The sequence below is a fragment of the Panthera onca genome, chromosome B3 (genome assembly GCF_046562875.1).
Source record: "Panthera onca isolate mPanOnc1 chromosome B3, mPanOnc1 haplotype 2, whole genome shotgun sequence".
NCBI lineage: Eukaryota > Metazoa > Chordata > Mammalia > Carnivora > Felidae > Panthera > Panthera onca.
Genome location: NC_138344.1, coordinates 48945729 through 48963464, shown reverse-complemented (window position 1 = coordinate 48963464; position 17736 = coordinate 48945729). Strand labels below are relative to the sequence as shown.

At 36.5% G+C, this 17736-nt stretch overlaps 1 protein-coding gene across 5 annotated transcripts in view; it reads right to left on the bottom strand.

Annotated features, from left to right (window-relative positions):
- The window catches only part of CCPG1 (cell cycle progression 1), a 42321-nt gene that overhangs the window by 18611 nt on the left and 5974 nt on the right, over window positions 1–17736 (bottom strand). For 4 of the 5 annotated variants that reach the window (XR_013556294.2, XM_060618462.3, XM_060618459.3 and 1 more), the window contains exons 2-3: window positions 2808–2876; window positions 150–270 (exon numbers count right to left, since the gene is read on the bottom strand). Coding sequence is in view for 4 of the 5 variants with exons in the window: in XM_060618462.3 (XP_060474445.3) it covers window positions 150–270; window positions 2808–2867 (181 nt within the window). In the remaining variant the exon portion in view is untranslated. Of the gene's footprint in view, window positions 1–149; window positions 271–2807; window positions 2877–8169; window positions 8499–17736 lie in introns of those variants that run through there. The other variant, XM_060618460.3, reaches the window with a different exon arrangement.

Here is a 17736-nt window from a genome sequence, read left to right as displayed (position 1 = left end):
CTACCCAATCCACACGAAAATTTTAGTCATTTAGTGACTGGATCTGATTAGCCAGAAAGGCTGCCTGACTAGAAAGAATGCAAGATTCACACTATTGTTCACACATCCTATTTAAAAAAAATAAAATCAGATTCCTTTTAACATCTTACCTCCTTGCTCTGATTGTAATACTTGTAGCTCCTCTTGCTCTAAAGATGTGCATTCTGGAGCGAGCTCACAGCTGTCACTGGCTGTGCCATGTTCAGAATTCACCATCTCTATATCAGACCCCTAGGGATAAAATGATCATCAGTTATATGTCTATCAAATCCAGCTCAAAGCTGGGTTTCACTACATGTAGATGCTTCCATTGTTAAAAGTCCTGGATGCTGCCATACTTCAAAGGGAACAGTATCTAATCTGACTACCTTTTATTCAATTTAGTCCATAATGGCCTATGTCAGGGAAACAGCAGAATGGAATCACAGGGTTAGATTCTAAGAGAAGTCAGCCAAAAGTCAAATGCTGCACTCTATTTTATAAGCCCAAGCAATTAATTTGATCACAGAGGGTAGGTTTTTAAGCTTTGCTATTTCTATTAATTTACTTCTACTCAACATTTACAAAGGTACTATGCAAGGCACTTTGCCATGTGTTATGAGGTATAAAAACCTCAATTCCAAAATTCAAATTTGCAACCTATTCAGAGAAATTTCCACATGCAAATAACTATTTACTATGGCAATGCAGAACTAAAAGTCTAAAGGCAAGGATTAAAATGTATCTATAGAATTGATGGGAGTAAATTTTCACTATAAAATTTTAGATTATTCTTTATTCTTCCAAGGTTGTCCTCCCTACTTTGATGTCAACTACCTTCTCTTTAAGAAAATAGTGGATCTTACAGTTTTTTCTCATATCTTAATTAGTAAAATAAAGTTAACCACTAAGTTGATTCTACCTATCCTCATGCCCCTCTCCCAATTTTTTCTGTGATTTACTGATCCATGAAACTGAAAGGTCTAAGTTCTCCTAATATACATAACTCAAAACAGCAAAAATTAAAAGAATTCATTAAAGGAGTAGGTTTTGAGTTTAGTCCTAAGGAGAATTCTGAATGTTAAGACTCTGGGAATGCCTAAAGTGGTAGGGAAATGACAGAAACAGGGTAGGGCTGAATTGGGGACTGCAAGGGACACAGGTTCTGGCCTAAAACAGAATGGTAGCAATGGAAAAGTAAAGTAAACACATGTAAGAGACATTAGCAAGAAAGAGTAGAACTGGATAACTAGATACAGAGGGAAGAGGGATGAAAATACGAATCTGGGGGCGCCTGGGTGGCGCAGTCGGTTAAGCGTCCGACTTCAGCCAGGTCACGATCTCGCGGTCCGTGAGTTCGAGCCCCGCGTCAGGCTCTGGGCTGACAGCTCGGAGCCTGGAGCCTCTTTCCGATTCTGTGTCTCCTTCTCTCTCTGCCCCTCCCCCGCTCATGCTCTGTCTCTCTCTGTCCCAAAAATAAATAAAAAAACGTTGAAAAAAAAAAAATTAAAAAAAATAAAAATAAAAAAAAATAAAAAAAAATAAAAAGAAAATACGAATCTGATCTACTCTGTGACAAGATTATCTCCAACAGAAGCACCCTAATGACACCCTTGGCTAAGTACATGAGAGGCTTCCTGCCTTGCTTCACAATGCAGAATCCTAAGTAAGACTCCCACAGCTTCCTTGTTCCTATAATGTTAATTATCCTTGAAGGAAAAGTTACTGCTATGGGAGCTGATCTAAGCTTTGTATAAAACAGGTTAAAAATAGAAAAGTCACTTATTTAAAAAAGAAACGACCCCAATCTCAATTGGTACAGCTGCTATTAAATTTTCCAACTATACTACAGAAAAAAAAAAAAAAATCCTTCTTTGGTTAATAGTGATTTTTAGAAGACAGGAGTAACCAACTGTCTAAGCCTTAAATTATCAAAGTAATTATAAAAAATACCATTTAAAACTTTTATTAGTCAAGGAAAATAAGTCAAGCCTTAAGAGATCCTAAAAACAAATAGGAAAACTGTAGACAAATCCTTTAAAACTTTAAATATAGATGACTTTTAACTTATTGCTTCTATTTATCAGTATTTTATGATTTTTCTACAATGAACATATATTACCAATGTGGAAAAGAAATTAATGCTTATTATATACTAGTCACATAACATCATACTTCTGTAAGAATATTCATTTTTTTAAAGAGTTCTGGCCATAGCCTTGTTTCTGTCAAGTTCTGCTAATAACATAACATAACATAGCATACCAAAAGTAGAACATATGTTCTCCATGCTCCTTTCTGGTGTGTTTAAATGCAGCCAACATTTCCTAGTTATAAAATTTGGCCAAATTACTTAACCTCTCTAATATCTAGTTTTCTCAACTATGAAATGAGAATGAAAACAATCTATACCACAGACGGTTGTTTACAATTCTATGAGAATGTAGGTAAGGTGCAGGCCCTACACAATAATAAACCTTCAATAAATATTTGCCTAATGTCTCAAAGCTGAGGAAAGCAATGTACTATAATGCAAAAGATACTGCTCGTTAAGAGTTTTCAGTAGTGAAGTTTAATATGGGTGCAAAAGTGTCCAAGCTATGGACAATGGAACCTTAGGCTTCAACATAAAAAAATAATGGCCTTCAAAAAGCCCAGCTTACACCACTAACACTGTAATATTACAAATTGCCTTATTTGTATTAAATAGCATTAAAAGTATTAATAGCATATTAAATATTAAGGTATTAAATAGCATACCTCATGTATTGAAGTATTAAATAGCATACCTCATGATTGATGACAGTCCAACCACAAGATGAATCACTGTCACTGGAATTTTCAGACATTTTTCAGGTCTACAAATATAAAAATATATTGACATGTGGGGTATATTTTTAAAAATTCTATAGGAAGCACTACATGTGATCTAGTATGAAAAGTGGCTTGCTGCCTTCCAGGTGAAACTGAGACAACCCACCCACAGAATTACCATACAGGGCATATAACTGCCTATTTCTATGAACAAATACAACCAAACTTTTAAGACAAGAGAACCTCCTCAGTTAGAATATATGGACAGTCATATTGTTGGAATAAAGAAATAAAGTCTGAAAGAAAATGGAGGATTTGGCCAGGCAGAACTGAAGGGAAAGGAGAAGCCAATTTGACTCTGTGAGTAAATCAAGGGTTGAGAGACCAAATAGCGGAAGAGCTCCCAGGCCAAGCAAAATGAAGTCTATTGTGTTGGCAACATGAAGCAATTTAGATTTTTCAAGCAGGGAAAGAATACGATCAAACAGTTTTTATGAAAATAACTATGTCAGCAATACTCCACCTGAATTAAAATAAAGTGGGGAGAGGGGGGGAGACCAGAAATGGGTTAGAAACTTGAGGTCATTGATAATAACCCAGACTCAAGTCCTAAAGCAGTATATATATTGGTCACTCTACCTGGTTTGTTCTCCCCTTTCTATCTGAAACTCCTATTTAAACTTCAAAACCAAGCTAATCAAATGATATCTTACTGACTTCGTTCAACATATTTAAGTCCTATAAGTGCTCCTATTATTGTACATACACTGAGAACACATTAAATTCAAGTTGAATTAGCGTTTCTAACAGAACGCTAATGCAGATTCAATATGAAAACAGTGCTCATTTACAAACAGGCCAAAAAATATTGGTCTGAATCTTCTATTAGTGATTCTGGAAAAATTAACATTTTAAAATGAGAAAATACAAAGAGGTGCTTGGCCACTAATAATATAAAAATTAGCATGTATTCAGACAAATTACTCAAAACCTAAAATGAGATACAAAGACTGTGTGACTGTGTGACTTATACTGTCATGCTAGAGCATTTTCTAGTAAGTCACCTGATTATCTGATTTCCTACTTACAACTGATTAGGGCCCAGGCAGTTTATAACTCCATAAATGTAAAGGTAAACTATTCCAGTAGAGAAGATTACCCCAAAGGCTACAGCACTCCATATTAAGCTATTATACAATTCCCAATTCCTCATTGAACCAGTTTTTATGAGTTAAAAAAAAAAAAAAACTTTGATACATTACTATTTGTACTTGAATTCTTTTATAACAATTTGAAAATTATGAGCTGACATATGAGACTACACAAAAACTGAGCAATTAACTTCACAGGAGGAAAGAGGAATGGTCAAAGAAGTCTTTATGAGGTTACAATGTTTTTTAGACATGGGAGACAGCAAGTTTTTTTAACTGAATTAGTTGCCAAAATTTAAAAGTTGAGAGATTTCACAAAAAAATAAAGTTGTTTCCCCTTTAGAGATGACACCGGATGTCCCAAAAGAACAGAAAAAGCATTACAGAGCAAAAACAAAGGCAGAAAAAACTAAATATGAAAGTTCTAAGCAAGGCAATTAATCTAACATGAGTGGAATGTTAAAAGAAATCAGGTATGAATCTTTAAAAGTGCATATATTAAGATGAGGTGGCAAGCAATTAAAGAGCCCTAGACCTGGGAGATGCAAGCCATCAGAGCAATACTCCCTGGAGAAGATGAGTATACATTTAACCAGGATTCATGAATAGGAGGGAACAAAGAAGGGACAGGGTTAGGAAAGATTTGAAAAGACATCAAAGATTTTTGTTTTAAAGGATTTAATAACCAAATACAGAAGGGAGAGAGTGTTGGTAGGATAACTCCCAGGTTTCTGGTTTAAGTGACTGGGTAGCTGGAAAAACCATGGAACAAGAAGTAGGATAAAGAAAACTAACTGAAGCCTAAACATTCTTCCTTCCTGTGAAAGCTTCTAACCTCCTTTATAACCCACATTCTCAATACTGCTTCATCTCACCTGAGACTTACCAGTGCTTTACTTTCTTAATAATCTTCCAAAACTTGTGGGTTGGTTACCAAACCCAGAGATATTTAGTGTGTACATATCTCCTACTTTTCTCTAGGTAATTTCCATTTAAACGGCTCTTTTAAACAGGTAGTTCCTAGCTTTCGTTTTCTAACAAAGTAATCTAGTAGCTCAGGTGTTCAAATTAACAAAGCCAACATTTCAAAATAAAGTTATATACATTGCTAAACTGGAACAACTTGAGCATATTTGAGATTTTCAAATCAAGGAGCCCCATTAAATCAGGCCCCAGTTTAATTCTTAGTTTACTCATCTGGAAGGAAGGACAAATTTGACATCCAGTCCAAATGAGAAAAAAAGATTCCCTACTGGACATAACACCAGAGAAACAGTTTGGTTAAGTAGAATTCAGAGCCTTACTAAAGAACCCACTTAAGTCAGCAATTCTCAAAAAGTTGGGTGCACTGCAATTAAAGCAAAATTTTAAAAACTGAGCCCCACCCTAAATACACTGACTCTAAAAGGTGCCATTGTATATGAACCTCCTCATTCGTCAGTGACCTTCCTAAGACGATAATTTTATTATATTATTCCTTTAACATGCTAAGATTTTCATACTGTCTTCAGGGTAATGCCCAAAGGTACTGAATATATAATGTTTCATCTCTAGCATCTCATCCTCACTCCATTCATTCCCTTTGCTCAGACTTTGATACCCTAAAAGGCTTGACATTGCAGATATTCTGATCAGTTCCCTAGCCCCTTACCTCAACCCAAACTCCTGTGCCCATCCTTCCTACCTCATCCCCAAAGACTAGTATTTTCCCTAATCTACCACTTAAGAGAATGCTGTGCTGTAATTGCTTATTTACTTGCCTATTATATAATCCCAACACACAAGCACAGCGCTTGACACATATTAGGTACTCAAAAAGAAGAAAGGTAGATTACTGGATGATGATGCAGTTAGTAACACAAGTCTAAACTGTTCAAGGAAATCAAAATTCTGCAGGGACCCATGAGGTTCCTCTCCCATTATTCTGACCAAAGGTAAAGGCACAAACTCCTCCCATTTTAAGAGCATTACTAATAATTTAGAAATATGCAGTTTATGGGAAGTTACAAAGGCATAAACAATCATACAAAGTTAAGGTACTTTATGAAGATGATAAACTTGAAGCACTTTTCTAGACCCAGGCTTCCTTTCAGTCCTGAGTAGTTTCTTTGTCATACATTTCCCATTGCTTAGGCTTCTTGGGCATTTCAAATATAACATCTACAAGACTTAAAATCATCTTCCTGCTGTTCTTCCTATTTTTGCTATCTCAGAGAACAGCATTAGCCAAAAACAATCTGGCTATAAGGAAAAGCCACAAAATATCAACCCCTAGATTTAGGATAGCTCAAACTTCACCTTGACCCCAAAATCCACTCTTACCCCAACTTCATCATTTCCCACTTCAGTTAAGGTAACAGCTCCCTCATGAATCTCTAACATGTGATCAATTCCCTTCCAGTCACTCCTTTACAAGGCTGCCCACACTAAGTTTATCCAAAAACATAAATCTAATCATTTGAACTACTCAAATCACTTAAAATTAGTCTCCACTGCCTTCCAGATAAAACCCAAAGTCTATAATAAGAGATTCCAGAATAGGAGACCTCATTTAAATGGACTCTCTCACCTCGCAATATGTTAAGATTTTGTATGTAGAACTCTATTGAAGAGAATTTGACAGTAAGTATTACAAGCACATGGTATCACCAGAGAATACAGCACAAGCTGGTGATGATAGGATGTAAATTTACTCCATGGAGTCTCATCTCATTTATGAAGCTACTTACAGCAGAAAGACCAATTCTACATGGGTATAATTACACATTCTTCAGCAGACAGGAGGCCTAAGGTGATTACCATTTTAAATTCATTCCTTTACCCACCTGTTCAACATTTATCAAGTATCTAGGCACTTGCTAGGTATTGAAAATACCATACACCAAAGTACAAAACAGACAGGAGTCTTGCCTCCTGGGGCTTGAATTCTATTCATAGTTGAGTATTTTGAACTGCATCTGAGCCCTGTGATGGAGGAAAGCAAGGAACACTGAAAAATCTCCCAGTCCTGTTTTGTCTTCTGACAAATGACTAAATGCAAAAGGACCAACCTTCCCTCACAAATCCCAGGTTAAGAGTCACTTCCACCTCTCCTCATGATTCCCTTGTTTACTTGCCCTTATAAAACCCCTTGGTTTCCTCTCTCTTTGAGATGTTTCTCATTAATGAACTTTCTCTATATTGCAATACCCTGAAATAAAATCATCAATTATACTGTGCATTTCATCTTCCACAATGGAGACATTCAATAAACAATACATAAACAGCTAGAATACACAGTATATTTGATGCTATATTTCTAACTATGAAGAAAAACAAGAGAGGAGTACAGAAAATCCAAAGTTGGAAGGGACTGATTTTTAAAAACATAGTCAGGAAAAGCTTCATTAAGAAAAGTATATTTGAGCAAATATTTGAATAGGTGAGGCAATCCTTATGTGGTTAACTGGGGAAAGAGCATTTCTGACCAAACTGCAGGTACAAAGTTGGAATGAAGCCTGCCTCCATCTCTGAGGAACAGCAATGAGGCCTGTGTGGTAGAGAAGAGTGGCCTGAAAAGAAAGCAGGAAAAGATGAGGACAGAGGGCTAACAAGCACGTAGAGCCTTATAGATCCTAAGACTTTATAGCTTTTTACTCGGAGTTAAACTAAGAGTCACAGAAAATTTTTGAGGAAAGAAAGAAAACACTCTGGTAGCCTTCTTTAGACAGCACTGTGGGGGAGAGCAAAGGCAGAAGCAGGAAGATCATTTACAAAGCTACAATATCCAGCTGAGAGATTATGGTGGTTTGGACCAGGGTGGTAGCCATAAAGATAATCAGAAGTGGACAGATAACACAAATATATTCTGAAGGTACAGCTAAGTAACGACACTTCCCAATATACTGAATATAGGGTGTGAGAGAGGAGTCCTGGCCTAAACAAATACAAAAACCAAATTGCCACTGAGACAGGAAAGACTTCAAAAGCAGTAGGTTATGAAAAGAAAACTGGTGAACTATTTTGGGGCATGTTAAATTTGAGACAGCGATTATCACATCCAAGTGGAAACATCAAGCAGGAAGCTGGAGACTAAGTTTAGGGGAGTTATGGGCTAAAGACGTAAAGCACTTCAGGTGGCAGTTGTCAAAAGTAATAACAGCAATGTTAATTTTATCTCAGAAAGTATAACTTGATTGAGTGTTACCTGATATAATGGTGCCCCTCATCCTTCCTGAGTAGCTACATTTTACTATGGAAAAGGGTAAGGTTTCCTATCACCATATCTTCTAGAATTAGACATGATGGAGAAGAATGGGAGCATTATTCTCCCACATGTCTATAATTCCAATGTAAGCCAACCAATGGGCTGTCAGCAAAGGTCTCAAAAGTGCTGCTGTGCTGTAAGTGGGATCAAAGATAAGGCAGTCTAGATAGCTTTCAAGAATCTATTTCTAAAATGTTTTTCAAAGGCTCTGGAACTTTCACCTCCCCAAAAGGATATCAAAATGCCTGCTTTAAACCAGACTTCATCATGAGAAAGGGAAGAGGATCCAACAACCCAACTAATAAAAAATTTTTAAACACCCTTTATATTTAATTATTTCTCCAATAACAACTCTTCAGAAATATTTTAAATGAGCCTATCTTGATCTGAAACATAAGTATTTCATTCATTGAGTCAGCATATACTTCTTGAGCAAGTACTATGTGCCATGCATGAATTATTCCAAGTGATGGGGATACAGCACAGCAGGGTGGCAAAACACCAGGACCTTCCCTGAAGAGTTCATATTCTAGGGCTACACACAAGCGGAATATATGGTAAGTCAGTTGGTGGCTAATAACTGTGGAGAAAAATAAAGCATGAAGGGGGAAAACTGAATGTAGGGATTGGAGGATAGGGATCAGAATAAGATTAGATAAGGTTAGGGAAGGTCTCCTACCAAAATATGAGGGCAACTATTTCTCCATAACCTCAAAAGGCTAACAACCATCATTAATGTCTGATCATCTCCTGAGCAAAAACTATCTTATTTTAATGCACATTCCCCAGATAACTTAGTGGGGTTGTAAATCTTTCCCAATGTTTACTGACTATCCTTATTTCCTTTTCTGTAGATTATCTCATGTTCTTATGTTCACTTTCTTACTGGATTATCTTTATTGATCTGAAATTCTTTAAATTGGGTCACAAAATAATTCACTATTACACCCATCACAAATATTTTCTTCTAAAATGCTTCAGTTTTTTAAAAATACCTTCTATCATAAATTTTATGCAGTCAAATACAGAGGATGGAGAACGGGGTGTTCTTTAGAACACCTCTATTATATATCTTGCTTGCTCTTAAAAAGTCTTTCCTAATCCAAGGATGACAAAACTATTCTCCTATATTTTCTATTAGGACTTTTTCAGTTTTGGCTTTACATTTAACTGTTTAAATCTATACATCTGGATTTTTTTCCCTTTTGGTGAGAAAATATCCCGATTATGGAAATTTCATACTTTTTCTATGATTTGAAATGCCAGTTTTTATTATGTAAAGTTCTATAGGGACACTTGGGTGGCTCAGTCAGTTAAGTGTCTAACTTCAGCTCAGGTCATGATCTCATGGTTCGTGAGTTCAAGCCCTGCATCAGGCTCTGTGCTGACAGCTCAGAGCCTGGAGTCAGTTTTGGATTCTGTATCTCCCTTGCTCTCTGTCCCTCCCCCGCTGTCACTCTGTCTCTCTCTCAAAAATAAACATTAAAAAAAATTTTTTTTTAAGTTCTATACATTTATGAATCAATTTCTGTAGTCTCCATTCTGTTCCGCTGATCTATATTCCTGTACCAATGCTGTTTTAATTATTATGGCACTTGTCACTTTCTCTAGTACCATTTTTCAACACTTTTCTTATTCCCTTCATAAACATATATAAACACCCAAAACAATTATATACAGGCAAAGATGAAACTGACGGAAGGTTACATACAATACTTACTCCAATCTGACCTTGAGAATAACTATTCTCTACAAACAGTCAAACCCTTTACAGAGAAATTCAGAAACTTTCACTATCTGGCAATCACTTACGTCTCCCTCCTGAACTATCTCACCTGGTCAAAGTAATCTACTTACTATGTCTCCTGAATACAGAATGGACACTCATTCATCCATGTCTTCACTTAATCAAGTTACACTTCCTGGAATGCTTTCCTCCTCCTTTCTTCTCATTTCTATACTTAATGCTCAGCTCTCCTTCATGAAATTTTCCTAGATCAGTTTCTGACACAATGGTCTCTACTCCTGAGTTTACAGCATTTACGTCTTACTTCTTAGCACAACTTGCCTAATGTAGTTTGTGTCACTTTTTTCCTTGAGTTACTCTGCTTGTTAGTATTATGTTCAAGGCTTTGTTTGATAAAGAGCTTCAACTTTAGCTCCACCCCTAAACTTGCCTGTGTTGAACTGAGCATAGTTATGAGTATTTTTTTTAATGCTGCGTATTTTCAAAAGGGATTTAGAGCCACTAAAATCACTACCTACCACAGTGAAGAGGTCGAAACAGAAAAGCTTAAGAAATCCATTATCATCTACCAATTTCACCCACTCTTCAACTTCCAAATGAAGTCTCTAGCAGCAAGGAAAGAAAATTTGATGAAACCTAATGCCACATCACCCCAGTGGTCTGACCATGTTACTGTACTTCTCAATTCTAAAAAGACCTCTTACAAAAGCATAGCAAAAATCTATTGTGAAAAATGAAAGTCTCCAGCTGGAGCTGGCTTCTGTATCACCTCATCTTACTTTCAGCAGTCAGAGACAATACTCTTGTATCTATCAGGAGACCAGCCTTCCTGGTGTAATACTGAGGATGCTCTCAATTAAGTCTTAAAGACAGTGAAGTCTAGTTCAGATCTACGCAAAGGCATTTTACTCTAACTCTGTAGCAGACAGCCCTCATAAAAGTGCCACACCTTAACATTACCAACATCAACTTTGCTTTGTTGTGATGCCACTGATGTACATTAAGAGTTATTTTTTTTTCAAAAGTTTTTTAATATTTATTTATTTCTGGAAGACAGAGACAGAGTGCAAGCAGGGGAGGGGCAGAGAGACAGAGACACAGAATCCGAAGCAGGCTCCATGCTCCTAGCTGTCAGCACAGAGCCCAACACCGGGCTTGAACCCATGAAGTATGGGATCATGGCCTGGAACAAAGCTGTACACTTAACCGAATGAGCCACGCAGGCGCCCCAAGAGTCGCTTTAAAAAAGTCCTACTGAACTCACTATCTTGTTCCTTGAAATTGTTAGTAAGCACATACTTCACTACATTTTCAAGCATCTTCTTCACAAAAAAGATCAGTAGAAATTTCTGACTTTAGTGTTAGAAGAACTGAGCTTATCCTGAACAGGTGGCTTCAGTAACTGAAGAGTTTTCCCTCTTGATACCTAGCCTTGGTAAATAATATAGACCTCATAATGTATATTTTGAGTAGAGGAATATCTTCATCCCTGGTTCCATTTCATATTTCCTACCATTATGCTCTCATTTTTCTCTTCTACCTGTGTTACCTTCTTCTATTTTGTCTACCTCAATAAGTTGCTTCAGCCCTCTGGCAACAAGATAAATTCATTCATTCACGTTCATTCAGCAAATATTTATTAAACATCAACTATATGACACTGTTCTAAATCCTTTTGTTTTAAATATTATCATTTAGGGGCTCGAAACAGGTTTTGATTAGGCAAAACGCAAGATGAGTACAAACAGAAGCAAAACATGCAGATAAGATGGGGAGGGTATTTCAGGCAAAATGAAGAGCATGTACAAAGGCAATAAAAGGAACAGGCAAAGAATATCTTCCTCAACAGTGGTGGTACATAGTTTATATTTGCTGCAAATTTCATTTTTTAAGTTTTACTTTTAATTTATATCCAAGTTAGCATACAGTGCATTGATTTCAGAAGTACAATCCAGTGACTCATCCCCTAATGTAACACCAGTGCTCATCCCAACCAGTGTCCTTAATGCCCCTTGCCCATTTAGCCCATCCCCCTACCTATGCCCCCTCCGGCAACCCTCAGTTTGTTCTCTATATTTAAGAGTCTCTTGTGTTTTGTCTCCCTCCCTGTTTTTATATTATTTTTGCTTTCCTTCCCTTATGTTCATCTGTTTTGTATCTTAAATTCCACCATTCATGAGTGGAAGAGATTTTCTTTCTCTAATTTCACTTAGCATAATACACTCTGGTTCCATCCACATTGTTGCAAACAGCAGGATTTCATTCTTTTTGATTCCCAAGTAATGCTTATTGTATATATATTCCACATCTTATCCATTCATCCTTCAGTGGACATTTGGGCTCTTTCCATACTTAGGCTATTGTTGATAGCGCTGCTATAAATGTTGGGGTGTATGTGCTCCCTAGAAACAGCACACCTGTATCACTTGGATACTTACTGCAATTGCTGGATTGTAGGATAGTTCTATTTTTAATTTTTTGAGGAAACTCCATACTGTGTTCTAGAGTGGTTGCACCAGTTTGCATTCCCACCAGTAGTGCAAAAGGGTTCCTTTCTCTGCATCCTCACCAGCATCTGACAGGTGTGAGGTGGTATCTCATTGTGTTTTTGATTTTTATTTCCCTGATGATGAGTGATGTTAAGCATCTTTTCATGTGTCTGTTAGCCACCTGGATGTCTTGGCTTTGGAAAAATGTCTATTCATGTCTCTTTCTCACTTCTTCACTGGGTTGTTTTTTGAGTGTTGAGTTTGATAAACTCTTTACAGATTTTGGATACTAACCCTTTATCTGATATGGCATTTGTAAGTATCTTCTCCCATTCCATCAGTTGCTTTTTAGTTTTGCTGATTGTTTCCTTTGCTGTGCAGAAGCTTTTTATCTTGATGAGGTCCCAATAGTTCATGTTTGCTTTTGTTTCCCTTGCCTCTGGAGACGTGTGGAGCAAGAAGTTGCTGCAGCCAAGGTCAAAGAGGTTTTTGCCTGCTTTCTCTAGGATTTTGATGGTTTCCTATCTTACGTTTAGGTCTTTCATCTGCTTTGAGTTTATTTTTGTATATGCTGTAAGAAAGTGATCCAGGTTCATTCTTCTGCATGTCACTATCCAGTTTTCCCAACACCATTTCCTGAAGAAACTGTCTTTATCCCATTGGATATTCTTTCCTGTTTTGTCAAAGATTAGTTGGCCATACGTTTATGGATCTCTTTTTGGGTTCTCTATTCTGTTCCATTGATCTGTGTGTCTGTTTTTGTGCCAGTAACATACTGTTTTGATAATTACAGCTTTATAATACATCTTAAAGTCCAGAATTGTGATGCCTCCAGCTTAGGGGTTTTTTTGTTGTTATTTTCAGGATTGCTTTGGCTATTCGGGGTCTTTTCTGGTTCCATACAAATTTTAGTATGGTTTGTTCCAGCTCTGTGAAGAATGCTGGTGTTATTTTGATAGGGATTGCATTGAATATGTAGATTGCTTTGGGTAGTATCAACATTTTAACATCTGTTCTTCCAATCCATGAGCATGGAATATTTTTTCCATTTTTGTGTGTTCTTCAATTTCTTTCAAGAGCTTTCTATAGTTTTCAGTGTTGTTATCCATGGATAATATATACCTTACAGTAGTTTACACCGAAGTGAAATTGAGGCCCAAGAGAGAATCTTTGCTTTATTAATTTTCCAGCTTCTGGATCTCACTCTCTCAGCTTTTCTCATGCAACAATAAAGCAGACTAAAAGTAATTTCTCTCCCTGCTTTCAGTTTTCAGGATGCCCCACAAAGGATCAGGAAAGAACCCCCTCTCGTTAAAAATAATAACGGTATAATTATAAAATGGTATAATAATAATAAATGCTCAGCAAATAATGCAGTTAGGTTTCTCCCCCAATACTATAAACATGGAGGAGGAAAAGGCGTTGAGGATCTTCTGAAACTGATTTTTCCATCACCATTGCACAACTTCGTTTAACAGACAACGGAGTTAAATCCCTTTGGAATGACGAAAAAAGAAAAAAAAAAGATTTTTCACCTCTTTGGTTAGGTTTACTCCTAGGTATTTTATGGTTTTTTTTAATGGTTTTTGGCGCAATTATAAATGGGATCAATTCTTTGATTTCCCTTTTTGCCGATTCATTATTGGTGTATAGAAATGCCACTGACTTCTGTGCACTGATTTTATATCCTGTGACTTTGCTGAATTCACGGGTCCGTTCTAGCAGTTTTTTAGTGGAGTCTTTTGGGTTTTCATATAGAGTATCACATCACCTGAGAAGAGTGAAAGTCTAACTTCCTCCTAGCCGATTTGGATGCCTTTTATTCCTTTGTGTTGTCTGATTGCTGAGGCTAGGACCTCCAATACTATGTTGAACAGCAGTGGCAAGAGTGGACATCCTGTCATGTTCCTGACCGTCTCTCAGTTTTTCCCCACTGAGGATGATATTAGCCATAGGTCTTGAGGTATGATCCTCCTATCCCTACTTTCTTGAGGGTTTTTATCAAGAAAGGATGCTATATTTTGTCAAATGCTTTCTCTGCATCTACTAAGAGGATCATGTGGTCCTTATTCTTTCTTTTATCAATGTGATGTTATCACACTGATTGATTTATGGATATTGAACCAGACCTGCATCCCAGGTATAAATCCCACTTGATCATGGTGAATAATTCTTTTAATGTATCGTTGGTCCGGTTGGCTAGTACCTTGTTAAGAATTTTTGCATCCATGTTCATCGGGGAAATTGGTCTGTAGCTCTCCTTTTTAGTGGGGTCTTTGGTTTTGGAATCAAGGTAATGCTGGCCTCAGAGAATGAGTTTGGAAGTTTTCCTCCATTTCTAGAATAGGTGTTAACTCTTCTATAAATGTTTGGTAGAATTCCCCTGGAAAGCCATCCAGCCCTAGACTCTTGTTTTTTGGGGAGATTTTTGATTACTAATTCGATTTCTTTACTGGTTATGGGTCTGTTCAAATTTTGTTTCAGTTTTGGTAAAGTTTATATGTTTCTAGGAATTTGTCCATTTATTCCAGATTGCCCATTTAATTGGCATATAATTGCTCATAATATTCTCTTATTACTGTTTGTATTTGTGCAGTATTGGTTGTGATCTCTCCTCTTTCATTCTTGATTTTATTTATTTGGGTCCTTTCCTTTTTCTTTTTGATCAAACCCGCTAGGGGGTTATCAATTTTGTTAATTCTTTCAAAGAACCAGCTCCTGGTTTCACTGATCTGTTCTTTTGTTTTGGTTTTGATAGCGTTGATTTCTGCTCTAATCTTTGTTATTTCCTGTCTTCTGCTGGTTTGGGGTTTTATTTGCTGTTCTTTTTCCAGCTCTTTAAAGTGTAAGGTTAGTTTGTATATGTGTGGCCTTTCTTCCATCTTTAGGAAGGCGTGGATTGCTATATACTTCCCTCTTATGACCGCCTTTGCTGCATCCCAAAGCTTTTGGGCTGTGGTGTCATCGTTTTCATTGGCTTCCATGTACTTTTTATTTCCTCTTTAATTTCTTGGTTAACCCATTCATTCTTTAGTAGGATGTTCTTTAATCTCCAAGTATTCGTTGTCTTTCCAATTTTTTTCTTGTGGTTGATTCTGAGTTTCATAGTATTGTGGTCTGAAAATACCTGCAAATTTTAAATGTACCTGGGATACATCCTTCCAAACATTTTATATAAGCATTGGGGTCAAAAAGTATCCTACTTTACTCTTTCCAATTAGCTGTTTAACAAACTTCTTAATGTTTAAAAATTATTCAAAAATGACTTTAATGACTAAAAAATGTAGTGTTATATTTATCATAGTTTATTATCCTATTAATGGATGTTTAAGTTGTTGATGGGTTTTTTTATCATCAATGAAAAAGGGTGATGCAAGAAAAAAGTCATCTAAGGCTTTTAGTGTCTAATAAAGATGGTTCTGTCACTATACTTTATGGTAATTTGGCAGATTCACATTTTAAAAAGTTACACTGACATAAATATTTCTGTAGTTAGATGGTGAGAAATCTCTTTAAGGAACTAAGTAGTCTTCAATAGGTTCACTTCAATAGGTTCATAGGGAGGAATGAACTCTTCACTGTATTTGCTTTCTTTTTTCAAAGTAGTCTAACCTTAAGTGATGGGTCAGTTTACACTTTTACCATCTACAGTGTCGACCTCATTTTGGTCCCCAAATTCTAGCAATAAATAAACCTAGCTTAGGAGACCAGTTCAGCCAGTAAGCCTTTGTGCTATGGGAAGCAGAAGTACTACCCTAGGGGAAGCTGATTTCAAGGCTTACTGGCTAGAATGGTCAGGAAAACCTTTTATTTGAAAAAGACTTAGAAAAAAAAAAAGAAAGAAAGAAAGAAAAGAAAAAGGAAAAGACGAAGTTTCTGTAGGACTTTTAAATTGTTACAGCCGATAAATCTTGCAACGTATTTTCAGCAAGCAAAGGCCAAAACTAAGTGGCTTTCCAAAAGCATCAAGGAACAAAAAATTTGACAGGCAATTCTGAATATGGAACTAAGTGCTGGCTATCATTCTGGATGCTCACAACACAGCACAGAAGCTTCCCACTGTTGATGTAGAAGGTAGAGGATCAAAGAGATGCAGAAATACAGCCACTTTCATATAAAATATTTCCAAATTAAAAAAGAAAGCAAATTTCATTGTTCTCCCTATCCTGCATCCCAAAGGAAAAAACTCAGTTTTTGCCAAGTTGCATCATTCAGGAACACAACCTCCACGTTCATAAACATGATGTTACAAAAGACTTTCAATGTCATCTTTTGTTTCCCTTGTAAAAGATAAGCATTATTAATATACAGCTTCTTAAAACTTTTAAGACCACCTGGTAAAATAGGGCTAACTATTTAAATGTACAAAATGAAACAACAAAAAGAATCTAAGAAATTGGAAAACAGCTTTATAATCCAGAGGTAAAGATGATCTTTTTCTGGGGCACCTGGGTAGCTCAGTCGGTTAAGTATCCAAGTCTTGATTTCAACTCAGCTCATGATCTCGCAGTTCACACAAGTTTGGGCCCCGCATACAGCTCTGTGCTAACAGTGCAGAGCCTACTTGGGATTCTCTCTCTTCCTCTCTCTATGCCCATTCCCACTCAGGTTCCTCTGTCTCAAAATAAATAAATGTTAAAAAAAAAAAAAAAAAAAAAAAAGATTATCTTTTTCTAAGCTTTACACAAAACCCAGAAATTGTAAAGGAAATTATATAAAAATATACACTTGTTTGCCAAAAGTAACTATATGTAAAAATGAATGATATACTGGGAAAATATCTGAGACATGTATGCAAGAGTTTTAAAAACACTTCAAATGCACCAATAACCAATAAGAAAAAAGGTTAAAGCACTGAGTGGAAAATTTAGCAAGGAACATGCTCAAGCAATTTTTAAAACACATAAAGTAGTGTAAAAAGAGAAACAAGATTATTTTAATGCCTAACAAATTAACAAAAGACTAAACAGGTTAGTAGGTTGGATAAGATATCGGGAAATAGGCATTGCACACAGGGGAAGTGTATATTGTTATCTTTCAGTGATGTTTTTAAAGTTTTAAAAGTAATCTCTACATCCCATGTGGGGCTTGAACTCATGATTCTGAGACCAAGAGCCGCATCCTCTTCCAACTGAGCTAGCCAGGCGCCCCTCCTTTCACTGATAGGCAGAAAACCTGTGACCCACCAATTCCATTTCATTTCCTATTTATTTCATTTCTAGGAATTTATCTGACACAAATGCTAACATGAGTATGAAAATATATACACAA